The 24,228-nt window shown below is 38.6% G+C and overlaps 1 protein-coding gene across 2 annotated transcripts; it reads left to right on the forward strand.

The window, feature by feature from the left end:
- The first annotated feature begins 775 nt into the window (after positions 1–775).
- esyt1a (extended synaptotagmin-like protein 1a) lies at positions 776–24,104 on the forward strand. Of its 2 annotated transcripts, XM_079402610.1 has the most exons (31): positions 776–1,316; positions 3,172–3,213; positions 4,317–4,451; positions 4,576–4,649; positions 4,960–5,032; positions 5,114–5,203; positions 5,299–5,354; positions 5,671–5,791; positions 6,560–6,736; positions 7,122–7,204; positions 7,388–7,436; positions 7,735–7,824; positions 7,911–8,012; positions 8,110–8,181; positions 8,281–8,367; positions 8,532–8,681; positions 8,753–8,911; positions 12,119–12,295; positions 17,915–17,997; positions 18,652–18,700; positions 18,809–18,898; positions 18,989–19,084; positions 19,220–19,291; positions 19,376–19,462; positions 19,582–19,728; positions 20,356–20,477; positions 20,598–20,696; positions 22,609–22,740; positions 22,820–22,925; positions 23,017–23,066; positions 23,145–24,104. In XM_079402610.1, exons 1-31 carry the CDS (start codon positions 975–977, stop codon positions 23,170–23,172), a joined length of 3,240 nt encoding a protein of 1,079 aa, XP_079258736.1. In that variant the 5' UTR covers positions 776–974; the 3' UTR covers positions 23,173–24,104. The 2 variants fall into 2 exon arrangements, with proteins under 2 accessions (XP_079258736.1, XP_079258735.1); XM_079402609.1 differs by having other exon boundaries at positions 23,017–23,222.
- Positions 24,105–24,228: the final 124 nt, after the last annotated feature.

The raw sequence follows: 24,228 nt of genomic DNA on the forward strand, positions 1-24,228 counted from the left end.
TTGTGGTCCAGGATCTCAATTAACTGCTGAGGGAGTAGATTTGCTGAAACTATGGCAGCAATTAACATGAAAATTGCGGTTTAGTGTATGTTTTATCTGCATATAGTAATGTGCTTTTAGTCAAGTAACCGCAGGGTGGTAGAGCTTTGTATTAAGGGCTGGTAATTTGTCTGAATGTTGCAAGACCTTGAACAAATGAATTTAGTTGTGAGTGTGATGGTAAATGCTGCACTCATTGTACGATGTATCAAACACAGGTGCATAAACAATACAGATTTAATCTGCACAGCAACATAACCTGGCTTGAGCCAGTTGCTAGGTGATGACTAGTTTGCCTTCAGTGTTTTGACTGCAGTGCAGGTCTGTGAGTCCTCCATAATTTAGTCGTAGTTAATGGACAAATGTTCGTTTGCGTTAGCTTGCCCCAGTCATGAAACAAAATGCATTTTCTGCATCATTAGTGTTTTGTTTAGCGTGTAGGAAAGTGCACCGCATTGGTTGTCACATGACAGTATGTAAACACCCGACAGAAATGTGTGCTGGAGGCTAAAATTATATTGATGTACTGCATCTTTATAACTTTAAATGACCCGTTTTCGCGTTCAGCCTTTTCTGTCGCTCAAAGCATAACATATAACGGGGTTTCAGTGACTAAATAATGAGTGAGTTCTTAAGAAAGACCCTGAAAATGTGCATGATCCCACTCTCAGACGTTTTAAGGTTCTCGGCATGGTTTTAACAAGAATCTAGTAGAGAGCTGAAGCCTTCAAAACACGCCCATCTCATAAGCAAACTAGAAATGGGCAACTTTCCGCTGCAAAGGAACATACGTCTGTGCTGTTTTCGTAAAGTGAACGAATTATGAGTAATTTTTTGTTCGTTTAATCGTATGTGTACAGCACCTCTTTGTTCCGAGCGGTATTGAGTTGGTTTGTAGTGTCTAGCGCGGAACTGCTCACAGAAGACAGGATTTGATGCAGAAAGAGCCGATGTCTTCTGAGGATGCAGGGCCGAGCGCGGGTTCCACTCCGGAGGCTGCGGACTCGGCCCTACCTCGCGATTCCGCTGGAAAACACGCCGTGTCCGTTCTCTGGTCCTTTGGAAAGTGCGTTGGTGCCTTATTGCCGGTCTACCTGGCTGGATATTTCGGATTCAGTATCAGTTTAGTTTTGCTCGGTCTCCTGGTTTATATGGGATGGAAACACAGTCGCGATGGTAAACAAGCGCGACTGCAAAGCGCGATGTATTTTTTAGAAAATGAGCAGGATGTCACCACTACACGGGTGTTTAGAAGTAAACAGGAATTACCGGCATGGGTAAGCGATTTTATACCTTAAATGGCATCATTCTAGTATCATTTCAGCTCCGTGGCCATCATTTCTGGGGATCTGTAGTTCAGCTAACAACCTTTTCACTAGTACGCATTCAAGTAAGATTTAAGTTAACTGATATATAATCATTACAAACTATCTATACTTGCTACTAGCCACTATACCAAAAAAACCCCCCCAAAAAAAAACATGTGACTGGTAACCAATTGCTTTTTCCATTGAATTTTATGGGGACTGTAGCTCAGAAATCAACTCTTTGATTCTAGTATTTCAGTTTTACTAGTAACTGAGTGACTACCCGTCCTTAGTTTTTATTTAGTAATATTCAAATAGTTGATGGTACCATATCAGTTTTTCTAGCATTAGATGAATATATATATATATATTTATTTGGCACTATTAATGTGTATTCCGGTTCATAGCAGTAATGTTTTTAATCTTACTAGTAAGATTTTTATTTGAACTATAAAGTAGTTATTCAAACCGTTAAAATTTTTTACATACATTTTACATTTTTTACATAAGATTGTACATACAGAAGGTTTCTTTAATTTTGTTAAAAGGGAACTCGTAGTTTTGGTGCTATATTTATAACTATATTACAACATTATCTTTAGTCAGAATGCATGATCATATCTCTGTATTGCAACATCATCATAGCGAGAGCTTCTTTCAGCCAACTCTGCCAATCAAAGTTTACAGTTTTCTCCCTTTCATAAGCATCCAGCACACTCCCTGACACAGGTCATATTTATATTCTCCTCTCCTTCCTCCTTTCATCCCCCGTCCCTCATTAACTTCATTACAATCCAAAGTCAGGCCAGTCCTTGCTATATTTGGACATTGAAGTATCCAACCTCATGGGACTGAGTCACCAGCAGCTAAATGGCAAAATGAATTTGCAGCAAGAATTTGGTGAGGGGGTGATGGGAAAACACGAAGAAGTTGAAAATTGTTTGAAAAAGTATGACCTGTGGTCAGAGAAACGGTTGTGCCACTTTCCTCACATACTTCACATGTACATAGTGGCTTTTTTAACTGATGTGTTTTGTATAAACCTACCCACATCCTGTTACAAATTATGTGTTTAAACTTTAAAGAGCACTGCTGCAGAAATATACCTTTGTCTGGTGTCTTAGATTAAAATATATAGTTGTGAATCGTGTATGTAGAGCAGGGGTGTCAAACTTATTTCCTGGAGGGCCGGAGCCCTGCAGAGTTTAGATGCAACCCTAATTAAACACACCTGATCACACACATGACCAGCTAATCAAGTCATTCAGGCTGAAAACTAGATGGTTTGTGTGTTGGAGCAGGGTTGAAACAAAACTCTGCAGGGCTGCGGCCCTCCAGGAACTGAGTTTGACACCCTTGATGTAGAGGGTCACGTTATATTTAATTTAATTACCTTGTTGTTTTTTAACTTTATTATTTGTAATTTAATTTCATTGTAATTTATTATTTATTTATAGTTAAACATCTACACTGAAATCAGAACTGACCTTTAATTAAGGTTACTTTGCCCCTGAATATTTGTTTTCAGTCATTTTAATATTATGATCTACTATTGCCATGCTATTTAATGGAGTACATTTTGTTAAACAATTACAAGTATTCTTGTGCAAGAATGACAGTATTTTCAAGAACTGGCTAAACTGTATATTCCTGTGTCTGCACAGCTGTGTTCCCTGGAAAAAGCTGGTGTTTTGTTAACAACAGCTCTGACCTTCACAGTTTGTTTAGTGTATAGAATAAGAGGTCTCCTTGCATACTGCATGTAAAACCGTTCTGTTATATGTGTTGACATTGGAAGTCAAAGTGTACTCTTTGTTTTCAATAGGTGAACTTTCCTGACGTGGAAAAGGTTGAGTGGATGAACAAGGTATTAAACTTTATTCAAATACACAAATGCACACATGACTGCAGCTGCTGTTCTCATTGTTTCTGCTTCGTGCTCCTGAGGGCACAGCGTGTATGTTTTCAAATTCAGTCCCTGAAGATAAATAGTTGAATGGTTTAGCAGCACTCCAGTCTTTGCATAATGTTTAAGTTTTCATTGGCGTAATAGACCTTATTTTGGAATAAAGGACCCACAGACTACATTGCAAAGCCTTGTAAAATATGTGAAAATTACAAAACATTTGCTTACTTCACAGGCTTTTGAATAGCCCCACAAACCACATAGACTTTGAGAGCTTATCAGGAAGAAAAGTGCCTTGTGAAAGTCTTCAGACTGACTGCCGCATGATCTTTCAGATTCTTTCATTATTTCTCTTTTTAAAGCACAAAAATGTAATACTGGCTTTGAGATTTCATTAGTCTATTCACATATTAGAGCTTCTCAGAGTAACAGGCCAGACATTTCACAGATTGTTCTTGAGTTTTCTTGCACACCATGCTTGTTGTTAGCATTCAGGCTTCAAAGGTTTGTCTCAAACAACCTTTTGTTTAGACAGTGAGAATAGGGAGGGTGGATTGTGGGATATGCGTCAAAGCTCACTACAAACGCACACTGCTCTTAGCCGTTATTTGAACTGATGATATTTGCAAACACCCAGTAAATGATTATGTTATGATGCAGGTTTTGTAACTGTATTTAATCATGATTTTGGTGTTAAACTAAAAAGATTTAAGTTGTTGCACCAGTGTATAGAAAATCAATCAGTATTTTTATTAATGCTCAATCTAAAATCTAAAAAAAGGTTATTTTTATGAGGTTATTGAGTACAGCAGTCCGGTAAAGAAAAAAGTGCTCTGTAGTGTTTTCCTCCTTAGTGCTTGTGATTTCCGTCTGAGGTTTGACTGACAAATGTGATTCATTTCAAAACATAATGCTCTAATGTTTTTGTATCTGAAAGAGTACATTTTATCCAATTAAATATTTATATTATATACTCTGAAGCAAAAACCTCTTAATTGACTTGATATTGTCATCTTCATAAGTTTCTACCATTTCTTATTGTTCATAACTATCCCGGCTCTCAGATATTGCAGCAGGCCTGGCCGTTTGTTGGACAGTATCTGGAGAGGCTGCTGGTGGAGACTATTGCCCCTTCGATCCGAGCCTCCAGCGCTCATCTGCAAACTCTCAGCTTCACCAAAGTTGACCTGGGTGACAGGGTATACAAATCTATTTCTGATAAAAGATTCTCAGTTTCTGCTTATCTGAGCTATTTCTTGAAAATGTATGCCACTGACTAAGAAGTTTAAAGAAACCTTTATACTTTATTTTATTTCTTAATAGGCTATGAAGGTAGTTGGGGTGAAGGCCTACACTGAGTATGATAAACATCAAGTGATACTGGATCTTTATATCAGGTGGTGTTATTGGTCTCGTTCTTGGCAAACAGGTTCTCAACCTTGGAGTTGTGGATGTTTTTTATTCATAGTATGTTTTTATATAGTATTTTTGATTCTTTTAAAAAACAAACTCTTTTAGATTATATTAGATATATCTATATATTTTTATAATTTGTTGTCTGTGTGATCATCTTAAACTGTATGTCTTAATTCTGTTACTTGGGGGGATTGAACGACATTTAAGACAAAAAAAAAATAGGTTGTTGACCAAAAAAGGTTGAGAACCATTGGCTTGTACTGTATTTAAATCCTTTTGGCTGTGTTGCAGTTATGCTGGAGATGTGGAGATTGACGTTGAGGTGAAGAGGTACTTCTGTAAAGCTGGAGTGAAAGGCATTCAGGTAAGGAGGAGGTCAACGTGACACATTAAAAATCATAGATAAAAGACTCATTGACTGAAACCAGTATATCTTCCTCTATAGCTCCATGGAAAATTGAGGGTGATCTTGGAACCTCTAATTGGAGATGTTCCTCTCGTTGGAGCCATCACCATGTTCTTCATTCGCAGACCTGTTAGTACACCATTTTCCATCTTAATTACTATATCACTTCGTAATAACCCCCTCTTTTATTACACAGTCTTTGTTTCTGCTTCTCTACATCTTAGAAACTCGACATCAACTGGACTGGGTTGACCAATTTGTTAGACATACCTGGTTTGAAGTGAGTGCATTTGTTTTGTATCTGTTGATACAATGGTTTTATGGTTTATATTACCGATATTAAATGTTAATACTGTAACTCTCTCTTCTCATATGCTTCATTCATTAATAATCAGTAGAGCATTGGTCTGATTATTCAAAGTCTGCTGAGCTTCCCTCTATTCAAATAAAGCAGGGAAACATGCAGTCATTCATATTTATCATAGCTTAACTCATTATAATCACTCAGAAACCATGCTTTAAAATAGTTTAAATGTATTTTGTTTGTGCTTCTGTGTCCCATTTTCTCTGTACGAACCCCTTGCATTCATTTTCAGTGCCATGTCGGACACTATGATAATGGATGCAATCGCCTCTTTCCTGGTTCTCCCCAATCGTCTCACTGTGCCTTTGGTGGCCAATCTGCACGTAGCACAGCTGCGTTCCCCTCTCCCACGGGTAACACTTCACTGGGCTTTAATGGAGTATTTAACTATGTTAACCTTCTTATTTTAGATCCATCAAGTGTACTTTAATACTCCATAGTTTCATCATGCATGCTTGTCCAGTGTAGCTGCTTCATAATGTTGAACTGCAAGGGTGTGCTCTCATTTACATAATTACATATGTTAATTAAAGGAATAGTTCACCCAGAAATTACAATTGCTGAAACTCATCCTCAGGTCATCCAAAAATGTAGATGAGTTTGTTTCTTCATCAGAACAGATTTGGAGAAATTTAGCATTACATCACTTGCTCACCAATGGATCCTCTGCACTGAATGGGTGCCGTCAGAATGAGAGTTTAAACAGCTGATAAAAACATCACAATAATCCACAAGTAATCAACATGACTTTAGTCCATCAATTAACATCTTGTGAAGCAAAAATCTTCATCCTTAAGATGTTTTTAAATTCAATCTGTGGCTTTCAGCTAAAATACCTGATAATATTATTTTCTCGCAACAGTTTGAAAGTTAAAATGTCTTTATGGATTTGTTTCTTACAAACACACAGCTTTTCACTTCACAAGATATTCGTTGATGGACTGGAGTCATGTAGATGGTACACATTCTCATTCTGATGGTACCCATTGACCGTAGAGAATCCATTTATGAGCATGTGAAGTAATTAGTAAATATTCAGCAAATTTTATTTTTGTGTGAACGATTCCTTTAAGGTACGCCTCTTGCACTCTTGCTCACACTTGTTTTGTGTTTTCCCACAGGGTATAGTACGCATCCACTTGCTGGAGGCAGAAAACCTTGCTGCCAAGGATAACTACATGAAAGGTGTGATATCTGGGAAGTCTGACCCGTATGCAGTGCTACGGGTGGGCACGCAGACCTTCACCTCCCACCATGTGGACAACAACCTTAATCCTCAATGGAGGGAGATGTACGAGGTCAGAGAGGGATGTGTATGGATAGCATGTGATCAGTGTGTTTGCTGAAAAAAGTGTCAAAGTTCTGAGGAAGGGGAAGCTGTGGTTTTTTGAGCTTCTAACACTACATAGGTGTTTAGTGTGATCTTACTATGTGGCAACAGCAAGAAAAAAACAGAGTGTGATGCAGTATGTGACTATCATGTGCTGAGATCAGATGATCTTAGAGCAAAAGCACAAGCTCAAAGAAACATCCGATTATTGCAAGATTATGTATTACAAATCTTCAAGATGTTTTGAAGCTTTACTGTTCTAAGTCAGCAATGTGCTTAATGCCATTTGTCACATATTTTATAGCTATGCACATGTGCATTTCTGTGTGACTGTGTGTTTGTGTGATTGTTAGGTCATTGTTCATGAAGTACCTGGTCAGGAGCTGGAGCTGGAGGTGTTTGATAAAGACCCTGACCAGGATGACTTTCTTGGGAGGTATTAATTAATTAATAATATCATAGTATAATAATGAATAATTATACAAATATAATGAATAAATGTATATATAGTTAAGTTGAGTTAAAGAAATATATTAGAAATATAATAAATCTTTATTAATATAAAAAATGCTTTTCTATTTTTGTCTTTCTCTATTTTCTGTGAATCATAATTTTTTAGAATGAAGCTGGATTTAGGTATTGTAAAGAAAGCAGTTCTTTTGGATGAGGTACATCTTGTGGACTAATTCTTATTTATACATACACGCACACATACACACACTCACGTATACACACACACTTATACAGTCTATATATATATATATATAAGTATATATAATTTTTTTTGTTGATTTTCTATTTTCTTTTGTTGATTTTTTTTACACCAAAAATCTTTTCCATTATTGTTCTGTATTATGTCTTTTAAATCAGTGGCACACATATTTATTTCACTACCCTACCTGTTTCTCAGTTATGCAGTCTGTATTGTTTATAATAGTAATGAATTGCTTTTCGCTGTGTTTTTAGTGGTACACTTTAAAGGATGCACCATCAGGTCAGGTTCATCTCAAGCTAGAATGGCTCTCTCTGCTGCCCTCTGCAGAGCGCCTAAACGAAGTAAGCTCTTGAATGACAAACTATAAAAATGTGTATTTCTTGATATTCTCCTTTAATTCCAGACTAAACCCTTTTATCAAATATAGGTGCTGGAGAGGAATAAAAAGATTACGATATATGGTAAGACAGCAGATCCTCCTTCTGCTGCTATTTTGACTGTTTATCTGGACCGGGCACAAGATCTACCTGTAAGTTTGTATTCTGCACCTTCTTTCAGCATTTATTGTTTTGTTCAAAGAGAGCTTAAAATGTTGATGTTATTCAGAAGGATGTGTTTCTATTCAGTTTAAGAAAGGTAATAAGGACCCCAGCCCCATGGTGCAGATTTCTGTCCAGGATGCCACCAAAGAGAGCAGGGTATGAGGTCATTGTTATACATTATGGGTAAAGTTTAGGGCATGTTTATACCTTTTGGAGTCACTCTTTCATATATTTTCTCATTAATTAAAAATCCAGACGGTGTATGGGACTAACAATCCAGTATGGGAGGATGCCTTTACATTTTTTATTCAGGACCCACGCAAACAAGATATCGACATCCAGGTACAGCATAATCACTGTGATTGCAAAATATTAAATCTAGAGTGTTATTAATTTACCCCTTTTCATGATGTAACTGCAATAATATCCTCTCATTTGCTCATTTAATTGTGTATAAATACATGTAAACAACATTTTTTCACTGTAATTTCTTCCATCTGTCCCAGGTGAAGGATGATGACAGGGCTTTGACTCTGGGAAGTTTGTCTATTCCCTTGTCCCGTCTGCTCTCCAGTGCTGAGCTCAGCATGGATCAATGGTTTCAGCTAGAAAAGTCCGGACCGGCCAGCCGTATCTACATCACAGCTATGCTGAGGGTAAGATAAGATAGATTGATTTTGGTTATTAAAAACTTGAGGACACGTAATGTAGGAGTTGTATGTTTCAGGTGTTGTGGATGAATGAAGAAGCCATCCTTACCACACCTGTAACTCCATTACCCGGAGATGGAGATATTGAATCAGAAGTGTCTTCAGGGCTATCAAAAGTGACTTCCACTTCAAAACGTCCAGAGCACACTAGTCCGGACAGAAATTTTGCATCTGAGGTGAGCCTGTGTAGATCTTGATGTCTTTTGAAAATAAAATTAGTGCTGTCAAACGATTAATCGCATCCAAGATAAACGTTTTTGTTTACATAATATGTGTGCGTACTGTGTATATTTATTATGTATATATAAATATATATGTATATAAATACATATAAATATATTTTGAAAATATTCACATGTATTTACAATTATATTCACTGAACAAAATTATAAACGCAACACTTTTGTTTTTGCCCCCATTTTTCATGAGCTGAACTCAAAGATCTAAGACTTTTTCTATATACACAAGGCCTATTTCTCTCAAATATTGTTCACAAATCTGTCTAAATCTGTGTTAGCGAGCACTTCTCCTTTGCCGAGATAATCCATCCACCTCACAGGTGTGGCATATCAAGATGCTGATTAGACAGCATGATTATTGCACAGGTGTGCCTTAGGCTGGCCACAATAAAAGGCCACTCTAAAATGTGCAGTTTTACTGTATCGGGGGAGTCCGGGGGGGTTCCGAAAACCAGTCAGTATCTGGTGTGACCACCATTTGCCTCACGCAGTGCAACACATCTGATCAGGTTGTTGATTGTGGCCTGTGGAATGTTGTCCACTCGTCTTCAATGGCTGTGCAAAGTTGCTGGATATTGGCAGGAACTGGAACACGCTGTCGTATACGCCGATCCAGAGCATCCCAAACATGCTCAATGGGTGACATGTCCGGTGAGTATGCTGGCCATACAAGAACTGGGGTGTTTTCAGCTTCCAGGAATTGTGTACAAATCCTTGCAACATGGGGCCGTGCATTATCATGCTGCCACATGAGGTGATGGTCGTGGATGAATGGCACATCAATGGGCCTCAGGATATAGTCACAGTATCTCTGTGCATTCAAAATGCCATCAATAAAATGCACCTGTGTTCGTTGTCCATAACATACGCCTGCCCATACCATAACCCCACCGCCAGCATGGGCCACTCGATCCACAACGTTGACATCAGCAAACTGCTCACCCACACGACGCCATACACCAGGGGTGGGCAAACTTTTTGACTCAAGGGCCACATCAAATTTTCCACATTAAGTGAGGGGCCGCATAATATGTTTATGACAAATGAAGCTTACTACTGTACTATGTATACTTGTACATACATGGCAGTTCTTTTCTTGCACCATCTCTACCTATTTTTATGAGCACTTTATGACACACAGATAAGTTGCATTGGTGTACAAGTCTATGTATAAGACACATTTTATAATTTCATTCAGAAATAATGTAAAATAAACGAAACGTTTACAAACATTAGAAACATGTTTTTATATTCCCTACACTCCACAAAAAGTCCTGTAAATTTAGCAGTGTTCAGAATAGATAAAAGAACGAAAACATAAGTAAAAAACAAACACAAATTATAGTGGCATTCACCATAAACATATATTATAAACGCCCAGCCTTAAATATTTAAAGCGAAACTGAAACTAGCGGCGTGGTTGCTGGAAAATGCACAATTTAAACTTTATATAAGTCACCGTGGAAATTACAGCACCTTTCAGATAAAAAAAAACGCGATTTGTAATCCAGAAAAAACTGTACTGTATCCATTTTCATAAAAATGTGTGTGGGAAACACATTTTGTGTTTCCCACAAAAATGGGAAAAATGTGTTTATCTTTGCAAGAAAAAATGTCAAATTATTTCCATGTTTTCCCCAAATGACAGCACCCGTGAGCAGGAGGATAACACTGCCATTTGTTCTGATACTGGAAAGTCTTTTAAGCATTTTTAAAACAGTTCCAATACAAGGCATTTTTCAAAACAAATGAACACTTTCACATTTTTAAAACATGTAACTTATTTACTATTGTGCCAGTTTTGTAGTGAATATAGCTATTTTGACTTTTTATTTTGTAGTCGCTGTGCGGCTTGAACGCGGCGTCCGTCAAAAATAGACGCGGCGCCTGTCTTTAGTGAAGCCGCGCGAAGAGGCGCTTCTGAAACGCGCCGCGGATCGACTGTAGCGGGCGCGATCAGCTCCGGTGTTCGCGTCGGAGCGGCGGGACAGTGTAAATCAGGGGTTATATACTGCACTACAGGCTACAGCGTCATCTATTGGATTTGACTGATATTGCATATTGGAACAACTGCCTCACGGGCTGGATGAAAACGCCCGTAGTTTGCCCACCTCTGCAGATTCTTATCATTTTTTTTTTAAATCCCTCGCGGGCCGCCACAGGAGTGATAGCGGGCCGTAGTTTGGACACCCCTGCCATACACCCTGTCTGCCATCTGCCCTGTACAGTGAAAACCGGGATTCATCCGTGAAGAGAAGACCTCTCCAAAGTGCCAGGTGCCATCGAATATGAGCATTTGCCCACTCAAGTCGGTTGAGACCCCGATGAGGACAACGAGCATGCAGATGAGCTTCCCTGAGACGGTTTCTGACAGTTTGTGCAGAAATTATTTGGTTATGCAAACCGATTGTTGCAGCAGCTGTCCGTGTGGCTGGTCTCAGACCATCTTGGAGGTGAAGATGCTGGATGTGGAGGTCCTGGGCTGGTGTGGTTACACGTGAGGTCTGCGGTTGTGAGGCCGGTTGGATGTACTGCCAAATTCTCTGAAACACCTTTGGAGACGGCTTATGGTACAGAAATTAACATTCAATTCACGGGCAACAGCTCTGCTGGACATTCCTGCAGTCAGCATGCCAATTGCACGCTCCCTCAAAACTTACAATATCTGTGGCTTTGTGCTGTGTGATAAAACTGCACATTTTAGAGTGGCCTTTTATTGTGGCCAGCCTAGGGCACACATGTGCAGTAATCATGCTGTTTAATCAGCATCTTGATATGCCACACCTGTGAGGTGGGAGGATTATCTAGGCAAAGGAGAAGTGCTCGCTAACACAGATTTAGACAGATTTGTGAACAATATTTGAGAGAAATAGGCCTTTTTTGTACAGAAAAAGTGTTGCGTTTATAATTTTGTTCAGTATAATTATATTCAAATAATTTATATTATATATAAATATACTTAATATACAAACATAGCATATTTTTCTGAAATATATACATGCATGTGTGTGTATTTATATATAAATAATAAATATACGCAGTACACACACATATATTATGTAAACAAAAACCTTTATTTTGGATGCGATTAATCACGATTAATTGAAGTTATCATTCTTTGTAATTATCCCATGTTCAATATAGGGTGTTTTGCGAATCCACCTGTTAGAAGCCCAGAGTCTTATCGCTAAGGACAATTTAATGGGCGGGATGGTGAAGGGAAAGAGTGACCCGTATGTGAAGATCCGAGTGGGAGGACTGGCGTTCAAGAGTCAGGTCATCAAAGAGAACCTCAACCCCATCTGGAATGAACTTTATGAGGTATGCATGCTAATTTATTTCATGTGTAACATGGAGGGATATGGCTTATTTCTTAAAACACAAGGATTCCATCTTGTCTAGCTGATTTCTGCTTTAAGAGTTGTCGTGGCAATTTAATAATTCACTTATTGATAACTAATTAAAAATTAAATTCATTTCTAAATCTACAACTCTATTAGGATTATATGTAATACACTCAAAATAACAATAAAGCAAATTTAAGCTATTACATCACATTTATACTGTTCATCTCTGATTTTCGTATAAATAATCACTCTTGAATTTGTAAAAGAAGTCAGAAAAACCTGCTAAGGCTTTTTGTGTGGGGACAGACCCTAATTTCAGCAAGCTAAATAGTATAGACATAGATGGGCTAAACACTGGTCAAACGTCTCATGTTTCAATTTCACCTTTCATTTAACACATTTCACTGTAGCTTCCACTACTAGTCGTGTCTTCACCCGATTTCTCTCTCTCCAATTCAAAAACATGTCATCAGAATAAGCCATAATTTTAATCATCTGATGTGACACGCTAGTCTTCACCAGTCTCTGTACTGAGCTGGATATGAACTGAAAAATGCATGGTAAACATAGCAACAGCAACAATCCTGTCGCCATATTTGGTAATACAGTATTAAACAACCAGTATCCCCATCCTCCCCACAGATTTGCCAACCATTCAAACCGTACATTGTTTGTTCATTCAGGCTCTTTTACGGCCATTTTCATGTGAGTAATGATACTGGTAACGTTAACGTGCCTCAGATCTTTTATTACCTCCGTTCCTTCTCCTGAGGTGCAGATGGGACTTTTTTGCAGTGGCTGGTATGAATCCACGTTGCCCTCTCAGCTACCCTCACAGCCATGTGGGTAGTCGGAAGCACCTAGAACGGTCCCAACCAACTTTTCTAGCTCTTTCTCCTCAGATCTCGTACCACCACGAAATCACCAGGTTTGATGTTGTGCAAGGGAGTTTCAGCAACATTCCCCTGGGCAGCTTTCACCTGCACCCAGACATTAGACAACAGAGAAGACATTTCTTTGCAGTAACTCAACATGTCATGCTCATAAAACCTCTGTCGATGGCAACTGTTGTTTTCCCCCGCCCATCCCCATAAATGGTGGTATACCAAAGAGAATTTCAAATGGCTCAGGTTTACCCTTGCCATTGTGGGCATTACAGATGAGACATCTCTTACAAAAATGTTCAGCAAAAGTTGTGAACGCCTTTGTAAACCACAGTTCTTTTCATCATTTGCACCAAGACCATGCATCGACTTAGCATAATGGGCAAAGAAGTGTTAGGGTAAACAAGGCTTGCCATCACAGCTCATCCAGACACCATCATCCAATTTACAGCCACACTGTTTCCGATTTCTCTCTGCCCCTGAGGCAAAGGGCTGCATGCTCTGTAAAGAAGAGGAAATGTCTGGGTTATTTTCAATTAGCATAGTACACTCTGTTTCTTTTGTCTTAGCCACTGCGGCCTTCGCTGCTGCGTCTGCTCTGGCGTTTCCTGTGGATACAAAGTCTTTATTTGTGTGTGTGGCACATTTACAAATGGCTATTTTGTCTGGCAGCAGAATGGCCTCCAGTAAAGCTGCCACCAGAGAAGCATTCAATATTGGGCGCCCATCTAACTTTAAAAATTTTCTGTGTTTCCACAGTGCTCCAAAGTCATGTGTAACCCCAAATGAGTGATGCGAATCGGTCTAAATTGTGACGGATTTCCACCAGTGTGGTTTTACATGCTTCTGTTAACGCCGCAAGTTCTGCTGCTTGTGCTGAATAATTTGCTGGCAATGAGCCAGATGCCACGACTTCAAATTCAGTTGTTACTGCATAGCCAACTTTATTCTGGCCTGTTTGTGGATCTTTGTAAGCTGAGCCATCCACAAAGAAGACATTTTCGCAGTTTTCAAGTGGTACGTCAGAATGATCAAGGAAGATAGTATGGTATCGTAACCAACGAGCCGTCGATAAATGCAATGTTTTCTGTTCCTGCAGAATCATGGACACAGCATGTGGCACATTCAATATCAGGCCAGAGTAACATACAAATTCTCTAGACGCCATGACGGCCTGTTCAGCAGCAGCCACTGCTCTCAGACAGTGTGGCAGGCCTGCTGCAACCGGATCTAGTTTGCTTGAAAAATAAGCCACAGGTCGCAATTTATCTCCATGATGCTGCAACAGCACAGACGTCATAAACACATTTTTCTCATCCACCATCTGAACAAAAGGCTTTGTTGGCACTGGCAGGCCCAAAGTTGAGGCTAGTAGAGACAGTTGAATTTTCATATTCAAAAATGCCTCCTCTTCCTCCTCATTCCAATCAATTTTGGCATTAGGAAAAAAGGAAGCCGTTTTTCTATCAGGCTAACTGAAACAGCACACATATTTTCTGTCCAAAATATCTTCCCAAAACTCAAAGTTTCTCCTTTTTCTCCCCCAACCCAGTCTTTTTCATATTGGTTTTCCCGTTCCATTACGACATGTGGCGTGCAATATAAATTGTCAGGCAACATAATCTCTATGTTAAATGGCTTGGTCTGACTTTTAGCCAGTTCGCACATCATTTCAACCTAATCCTGATTTTGATGTGTGATTCATATGCCCACTGAGGCTCTGTTTGCAGATGGCACAATTGCTCCTCCTCTGTCACTCTGACCCCTGAGGAGTCTGCAACAAGCATCAGATTCAATTTACACATCAAATCTTGACCCATAAGGGGTACAGGGCAGTTTGGTGAATAAATAAATGCATGTTTCAGCACTCGGCCCCCCCTCTGTTTTACAATTTAAGGGTACCCTATATCTTTCAAAAATTGTGTGCCCTGATGCAGAAATAGACTCATTTGTTTTGTCTGATAATGACGGTTGACATGGCAAGTCACATGGTCGTAAAAATTTTCAATGCCCCAGAATCAGCTAAAATCATTACCCCCTCCACCAGCATGGGGTATTTGGGTATATTTAAAAATTCCTTACTTTCACACATCATCAAACATTTATCAAAAATTTCATCGCTTAAATCACAAACACAAAGACAAGCAAGCTTTTTCTTCATTGCACAGAGCAGTATGTACATCAGTGTATGTGTATATGTATGTGGTTAAAAAATGTTCACTTCCCTTTTTCCGGTCACCGCTGGCTGCCCACCCTGAACCCCTTCTCCCTGCTCTCAGTCTTCCTCATCTCAGTCTGCTTCTTGATCTCGCTGGTTCTCTTGACAGTCCTTGGCCCAATGACCATCCTTCTTGCACAGTCTGCATTTGGTGCATTTTCTCACCTCGTAATCATCAGTTTTGCAGATACAACAACCCCGCTCTTAAAAATTTCTTCTGCTTTGTCTTTTTCCTCTGACGGCACTGCACACAGAATCCCCCGGCCTCGAAACAGCTTGCACTAGGGCCAGCTGTAGATCTTTGTCAGTCTTTGCTTTAGCTCTTTCTTTCTTTGCTGTCTACAGCTCTTCTGCATGCAAATATTGTGCCAACACGGCAGACAGCCATCCATTTTTCCATTCGATGTAGCTGGTTTTCATTGCTTGCACAATCTCAGGTCTCAGTCCATTCAAAACCAGCTCCGCAGATGACATTTCCATGTCTCAGGCTGATTTCCTCGATCGTCGGCCTCCTCTAAGCCACTGTGTTTGTTGAATATTGCATAGAGGCAAGATAATAATCTTGTACAGACTCTTCTCCGTTCTGGCAGCATTTGCCAGTCTTTGATGTGTCCACACGTGCTGGAAATGATGATTTCATAGCTTCAGCCAGCTCCTCAACAGCTGTGCGGTATTCCAGATTGTGTCTGTGTTCCCATTCACTGTGTTCTCTTCGGCAGTCTTCCCTTTGCAACCTTCCACTCACTTTGTGCCAGCTGGAAACACCCAGTTTCACTGCCAGCGGCCTCCTCAGCTCGTGCACGGTGGGGCTGAATTCTTTCCAGAACGTGACCAGTTCCATAGAAAATTTGTCATCTGGCTCCTCTGGGCTTGGCAAGTGAGCCATTGCTTCTTTCATATCATTCACAGTCCATGGTCTGAGAACCATCATTGGCTCATCAGGCCCCAAAACTTCGATCATCGCAGCCGTTATGCTCACATTTTCTTCTTTTACCTTTTGTCTGGTTTTTCTTTTCTTTGTCGGGGGAGCAGCTAGTACTCTTTCCTCTTCAGCTTCTTTGTGGGGGGTTTCAGGAATCATTTCGGGGTCTTCCTCTTTTTCTTCTTCTTCTGCTCGCGGTGCTGTTGTTTTTTTTGGTGTAGAGCAGTTGAGGTCAGGGTCCATTTTCAGGGCTCGCAGCTCAGCCACGGGGTAGTGAGGATATGTGGTGGTGAATGTGGAGAGACACAGACAGAGCGGTTAGTAGGTCTATGTGATGCAGTTACTTTTTCTTCACATTTCTCATTTTTCTTATCTTTCCCATTTCTACATGCTAGTCCTTTCTGCATTGCCCTTCTTTCCCTCTTATCTGCTTCCCCCATCCAACAAATCACGGTTTGTTCACATTTCCCACACATATGCTTCACACAACACCCTTTCTGCTTTTTGCTTCCCTCTTCAACTGATTCCTTTACCACATTCAATCTTGTGACACTCAGCGTTCCCTCTTTTGGAAAATCATAATACTTATTAATTAGTTTCCCCATATCTTGCATGCATTTCTGGCCATATCATTTTTTCATTTGACAAAATACCGGTGTATCATATTTAGCAAGCTTGCTCTGGGCCTTCCCCATACTGGCTGTTTTTTCTCTGTGGATTTTCATTTTGGCGCTCCTTCGGACGTCTCCAACAGATCCAATCTCTATCCCAAAACCGGACGGGCGGAGCGCACCCAATTTCCCCTCTTAGAAATATGTTAACTGCGTTGCGCGTTAATTTCTTGACGATCACGCCTCGTTGCCCAGTTTCAATTTCTTTCTAGAAAACTTCTTAACTGTGCTATCCATGTAATCTCAATCTTTCTTAGAGACTTCTTGATTACACGCTACCACAGAGTCAGACCCACCAGTGTGGTTTTCCCCTTATCTTAATTCCAATTCTAATTTCAAAACCTAAATTCTTTAGAACATTTTGATTTGTCTCTTACCAGAGAGTCCTGTTGCCACCTGGGTTCGTTTATTGATTCCAGTGGTGTCCCTCTCTGGGCCCTGGCGGTCGGTCCCTCGTCCCTTAATCTGGAAGGCACGTCCAAAGAATCCCACTTCTGACGCCAAATTGTCATGGCAATTTAAAATCACTTTCACCATGTAAGAGACAAACTCACTCTTAGTCTTTAAAAAGGTTTTATTCTTTGCAAAGAAGGTCAGACAGTCATATAGAAACACAGGTTGCTGCAGAGTGCGAGGGTGCTCCTCCACCTTATATCCACACTCTAGGCACTCAAGGTTACAAGCTCACAAGCTGTACTTTTCAACTCAGGGTAAGAAACTAGAAAGAAACACTCCACTATATTTCATGAGCATATAGAAAATCATGTAAAATCAACCAAGATGAATTTTTCTTCGACAGTCACTTCATTCGATCATTCCTTTTCGACTCTGGAAAATAAATGTCCCCATTGCAAAGGGATATTTATTAGTAATGCATACCTGTCTGCTTGTATTGTAGGTGATCTTGACCCAGCTCCCAGGTCAGGAGGTGGAGTTTAACCTTTATGATAAAGACATTGATCAGGACGACTTCCTTGGCAGGTGAGGCAACCTTCCTTGTCTACTTTCACAATTTTATGCTGAAGTTTTATTATAGTAGCTTACTGATTCTTAATAAGGAAAAAACAAGCTAAAAGTCGCCTACAAATCTGTTTAAAAGTTTGGGGTTGGTAAGTTTTTTTTTTGTGTGTGTTTTTGATAGAGGTCTCTTATGCTGTTGCCACTAGCTAATAGCATTTTCTTTATAATTTGTGTGACAGAGCCATGGTTATGAGACTTTATTATGTAAATGTTTAAAAAAACACGTATCAATTGTAATAGAGCCTGTGTGATGTTATAGCACATAAAATATATCCCTTCATGAGATAGGCTGACTTTATTGATTGTCAAAATGTTTCTTTAAAAGATACATATCTGTATTTCTGTTTTGCTCAGGCCTAATATATATGTTAATGTATATGAAGTAGTAAGTTACAGTCTGAGGACGGATAGCTTTAAGGGTATTGAATATTGAATGTACAATTTAAATGTACTGCGCATTTGTGTTAAGAGCATACTAGTGATCTCTGATTCGTTTCAAAGTGGCAGTTAAGATTGTCTGTTACATTGTTTTGGCTAGTGAATCAAGAATCAGTTCTTCGGATTTGTTGATGAATGTCAGTATTGTTCCTGCATTGATTTATTTTCTGGTTGCAGGGTTAAAGTGAGTCTCAGGGACCTCATCAGTGCTCAGTTTACTGATCAGGTGAGGCTCTGTTTTTACATAAAACATTCATCTTTTTTTTTCTTTTTATACTTTCTATATCTGGTTGTATGCTTGTTTACACCTATTTATGCATGTGTCCTGCTACAGTGGTATACTCTGAATGATGTGAAGTCTGGACGAATTCATCTTGTGTTGGAATGGGTGCCTAAAGTTTCCGAACCCACCAGACTTGAACAGGTAATGTGCTTTTATTATATATGCTTTAATTGTTCATCCGAATTCAATAATATCAACTGATTTTGCTATTTTTATTTTTTTTGCATTCAGATCCTACATTACAACTATCGTCAGTCTTACCTGAATAAAACGGTTCCTTCTGCTGCGCTGCTTTTTGTGTATGTTGAGAGAGCACATGGTCTGCCTGTGAGTTTCATTTTATTTTCATTCAAATATTTGAATTATTTCTTCACAGCTTAATTTGCATTAGCTTGTATTTAGCATCAACTTTGCTTCAATTAATTGAATATGTTAGCACAGAAAATGTACTGTTGTTTCCAGTTAAAAAATAGTGGGAAAGAGCCAAAAGCAGGAGCAGAATTGTCCCTCAAAAATATATCATACCGGACCAAAGTAAGATCCTCAAATCCTGACACATTTATACTGATGTTATTAAACTATCAAAGACTCATAAAGGAATCGTGTCTCCCCCACAAGGTTGTCAATCGCTCGACTTCTCCACAGTGGGATGAAGCTTTTCATTTCCTGATTCATAATCCAACAGAAGACACACTTATAGTCAAAGTGAGAAACTATATTACAGTAAATTGATTTTAAGGAGTGACAATATGTCAGAAAGATGATATTTACATAACGTTTTCTGCTCTGGATTGTATTTATATGAATTGGGTGTGTGTTTGTAGCTCTCTCACAGCTGGGGTCAGGCTCTGGGCTCTCTTGTGCTTCCTGTGAGGGAGCTGCTGAATGAGAAGGATCTGGTGCTGGACCGCTGGTTCAGTCTGGATGGAGCCATGCCTGAAAGTCAGATTCTCCTGAGAGCTGAACTCAAGGTTAGAAATCACACATGTGCTGAACGGCAGAACATGTTTACATTCAGCCAGAGTGAAGTCTATTAATACAGACAGCCGTGTTCCAACATGCACACACATGTAGTGTATTGTACTCAACATGGAATTAAACACAATTGCTACAATACTGTTCATTTTCTTCAGCAAGGATGCATTAAATTGATCAAATGTGACAGTAAAGACATTTATAATGTGACAAAAAAAGAGTTCACATAATGCTGCTCTTTTAAACTTTGTACTCATCAAAGAATTGTGAAAATTTGGTCATGGTTTCCACAAAAGTGGAACAACTGTTTTCAACATTGCTAACAATGAGAAATGTTTATTGAACATGAGATCAGCATATTTTAACGATTTCTAAAGAATCTAAATTCTAAAGAAGACTGCAATCTGAGCTGCTGATAATTCTGCTTTGTCGTCACAGGAATAATTTGCACTTTGCTCTATATTCAAATAGAAAACAGTCATTTTAAATTGTAATAATATTTTACAATATTACTGTTTTTACCGCGTTTTTGATCAAATAAATGCAGCCTTGGTTAGCATAAAATGCTTCTTTCAAAGCCATCAATTTTTATTGGTAGTATAAATAAAAAGTCTGTTAAAAAGCTCCTAGACAGCAAGTTGGCTCAATGTAGCGATGCAGAGGATTCAAGTCATGTCATCCCCACTGGAGACGCAGCTGCTGCAGCCAATAGTGAGCTCCGACACAGAAGTGTGCCTGTCCAAGGGTGAGCTCAAGAGGAGCTGTATTTAATTTGCAACAGTATGTTAGCTTTCATAAACAGAACCAAACAGTAACTGACATTGACTTGTGTGTTGGTTATTTGTATGGATGGATGTAAATACAGAGGTGAGGATGCCAGTTCAACCGGGAAGGCCCAGGTGAAGCTCTCTGTTGCCTATTCATCTGAGGAGAACCGACTGGTCATTACTGTCCATGCCTGCAGGTAGGTGTCATACCAGTAAAATGAAGACCGATCAATGAATAATGCAAAGTGACCATTTAAAACGACTCACTTTATTTTGGTAATCAACCAATTATTGGACACTTTCAGTTGCTATATAATATAATATCATATAATATAACTATATCTTGGATATATATATATATATATATATGTATAAATAATAAAACAAATTATGAACAAAAATCTAAATATTATATAATATAATATAGTTCATATTCTTAGTATATAATTAAATTATACATTTTGTTGAGTACAATTACTATTAAGTTATATTTAGCTTGGGACAAAAAAATTACTAATGCATCTTTAATATAACAGTATGTTAAATATATATACATATATATGTGTGTGTGTGTGTGTGTGTGTGTGTGTGTGTACCTACTTAACCATATTTTGGGGACAAATTTGTACCCAAAAGTGAGGTAAACCTGACAAAATCTCCAAAACGTCCTCATTTGTAAAACGGGTTTAAAAATAAACTAAACAAAGTTTTTTTTAAATTGTAAAATTGCAGAAAGTCTCCTGTGAGGGCTACGTTTAGATGTAGGGTTGGTGTAGGGCAATAGCACATACAGTTTGTACAGTATAAAAACCATTACGCCTATGGGATGTCCCCATTTAGATAGCTTAGTCTCAACGTGTGTGTGTGTGTGTGTGTGTATGTATATATTATGAAACTAAAATATTCATATACAGTGGTGTGAAAAAGTGTTGGCCCCCTTCCTGATTTTTTATTTTATTGCATGCTTGTCACACTTTAATGTTTCAGATCATCAAACAAATTTAAATATTAATCAAAGATAACACAAGTAAACACAACATGACGAAAAGATCCTCAAAAGCTACACATCATGTTGAGATCCAAAGAAATTCAGGAACAAATGAGAAAGAAAGTAATTGAGATCTATCAGTCTGGAAAAGGTTATAAAGCCATTTCTAAAGCTTTGGGACTCCAGCGAAACACAGTGAGAGCCATTATCCACAAATGGCAACAACATGGAACAGTGGTGAACCTTCCCAGGAGTGGCCGGCCGACCTGGAAGACTTGCTGTGATAAATGGAACCATGAATTCAGCTGTCTACCAAAAAATCCTGAAGGACAATGTCTGTTTGTGACCTCAAGCTGAAGCGAACTTGGGTTCTGCAGCAGGACAATGATCCAAAACACACCAGCAAATCCACCTCTGAATGGCTGAAGAAAAACAAAATGAAGACTTTGGAGTGGCCTAGTCAAAGTCCTGACCTGAATCCTATTGAGATGCTGTGGCATGACCTTAAAAAGGCGGTTCATGCTCAAACCCTCCAATGTGGCTGAATTACAACAATTCTGCCAAGATGAGTGGGCCAAAATTCCTCCACAGCGCTGTAACAGACTCATTGCAAGTTATCGAAACGCTTGATTGCAGTTGTTGCTGCTAAGGGTGGCCCAACCAGTTATTAGGTTTACGGGGGAAGCACTTTTTCACACAGGGCCTTGTGGGTTTGGATTTTGTTTTCCCTTCATAATAAAAAAACTTAATTCAAAAACTGCATGTTGTGTTTACTTGTGTTATCTTTGATTAACATTTAAATTAGTTTGATGATCTGAAACATTAAAGTGTGACAAACATGCAAAAAAATAAAAAATCAGGAAGGGGGCCAACACTTTTTCACACCACTGTATATGAATATTTTAATATTCTAAATATATATATATATTAATATATACCTGCAAAATAAATAATAATACAATATAATGGTCATTTTAATATATATATATATATAATAAATTATCAAATAATTTAACAAGCATAAAAAGGACAAAAATATATCTTTAAGGCTGAAAAAGAGCCTTATTACGAGCTATGGTCCTCAGATTATTTTTCTTTCGTAATTCTGTATTCTTGCACAGGAATTTGCCATCCTACTCTAAGGATCCTCCAGACACGTACATCTCCTTTATTCTACTTCCGGACAAGAACCGGATCACCAAAAGGAAGACCAGCGTTAAGAAGAAAAGCCTCAAACCTGAGTTCAATGAGAGGTTAGTAGGAACATTCATCAAATCACAATCTGATGACATCGAGAGCCGAATGTTCACCATCTTTCACTCGCTCCTACAGATTTGATTTTGACATGTCACATGAAGAAGCTAAGCAGAAACATCTTGAAGTGTCTGTGAAGAACAGCGTTTCCTTCATGAGTCGTGAAAAAGAGCTTCTTGGCAAGGTATTCATCATATGACGAGTCAGATAACAACACCCACAGACATTACAGACCATCTTTACGTTACTAAATTTCAATCTGCATTCTGTTTCAGCTTCAGCTAGACTTGAGTCAGCTGGATCTCAAGACAGGAGTATCACAGTGGTATGTGCTGTACAGTTGTAGATTACTCTGAGATTACACAGTGTTTGCTTACATCTATTCCTATTTGTATAATTTCAGGTATGACTTGTCACATGAGACCAACTGAGAGACTGGCCTTCCCAGGTTGACTTTATTTGCAATCGTTTAAAGTGGAGGCCGATTTCACAGATGTTATCCTGACACTAGCAGAGGGTCCTAGAGCAGGTTGTCAGGACTAAGATTGCATCATGGAATTGCTGTGCAACTAGCTTTCACCCAAAATATAGCCTGCTTGATTTCCATCTTAAACAAATGATGTTAGCACAAGAAGACTATGAGGGCGCCACCTTGAGTCAACACAGCAACAGTTGGAGAAATGTTACATTTTACATTTTAAGTATATAATTTGTAGCTTTTTGAGTTCCTGCACTTTATGGGACATTGAGATGGCGGCAATGAGAATTTGGAGCGTCTATTCAGATGTAATTTTTCAGTGTTTATTGCATTTCATTCCAGCATTTCAACAAAAAAAATACTTCTGGAGTTGATTAGTTTCAGATGAAATTGCTAAATATTAGTATTCTGATTTTTTTTAAGTCTATGATGAAGCATTGCTTTTTTTATTGTTTCCTCATTGAAATCTAATAAGTGTTTAGTTATTATCTGAACATTTCTTTATATCTTTGGTTCACATATTTTAGCCTCATGTTTGTGACTAGACTATTCATTTTACGCATATCAAAAACGTGTCAATCACTGTGCAAAGTGTGTACTTTCCCAAAGATTTCAAATATATATATTCTGTGTATGTATGTTTGAACCAAAAGGCAGCATGAATATTTAAAATGTAAGTGCCAGAGAGACAGACTCTCAAAAATGTTACAAAAATGCTTGAGTTGTGTCTTGAAGTACAGAATTAGTTCCTCCTGAGAAAGACACTTGAATAAAGAGGTGTAGGGAGGACAAGAGAGATGTTTTTGACATTGAAATGTAGTGCTTCTGCACCCTATTAACCAAAGCCTGTATTGCAGTTTTAATAAATATACCATTTGCACTTTAAACACAGATTTGTTTTATTTTTTGATGTTGAGATTCAACATGCCTTCGGTATGTTTATATTTAAATAATTCAGTTTCTTTATTCATAATAAATTAGCCAATTATGTTTAGAATAATAAACAGCT

This window comes from Barbus barbus, assembly GCF_936440315.1.
Source record: "Barbus barbus genome assembly, chromosome: 41".
Taxonomy (NCBI): Eukaryota; Metazoa; Chordata; class Actinopteri; order Cypriniformes; family Cyprinidae; genus Barbus; species Barbus barbus.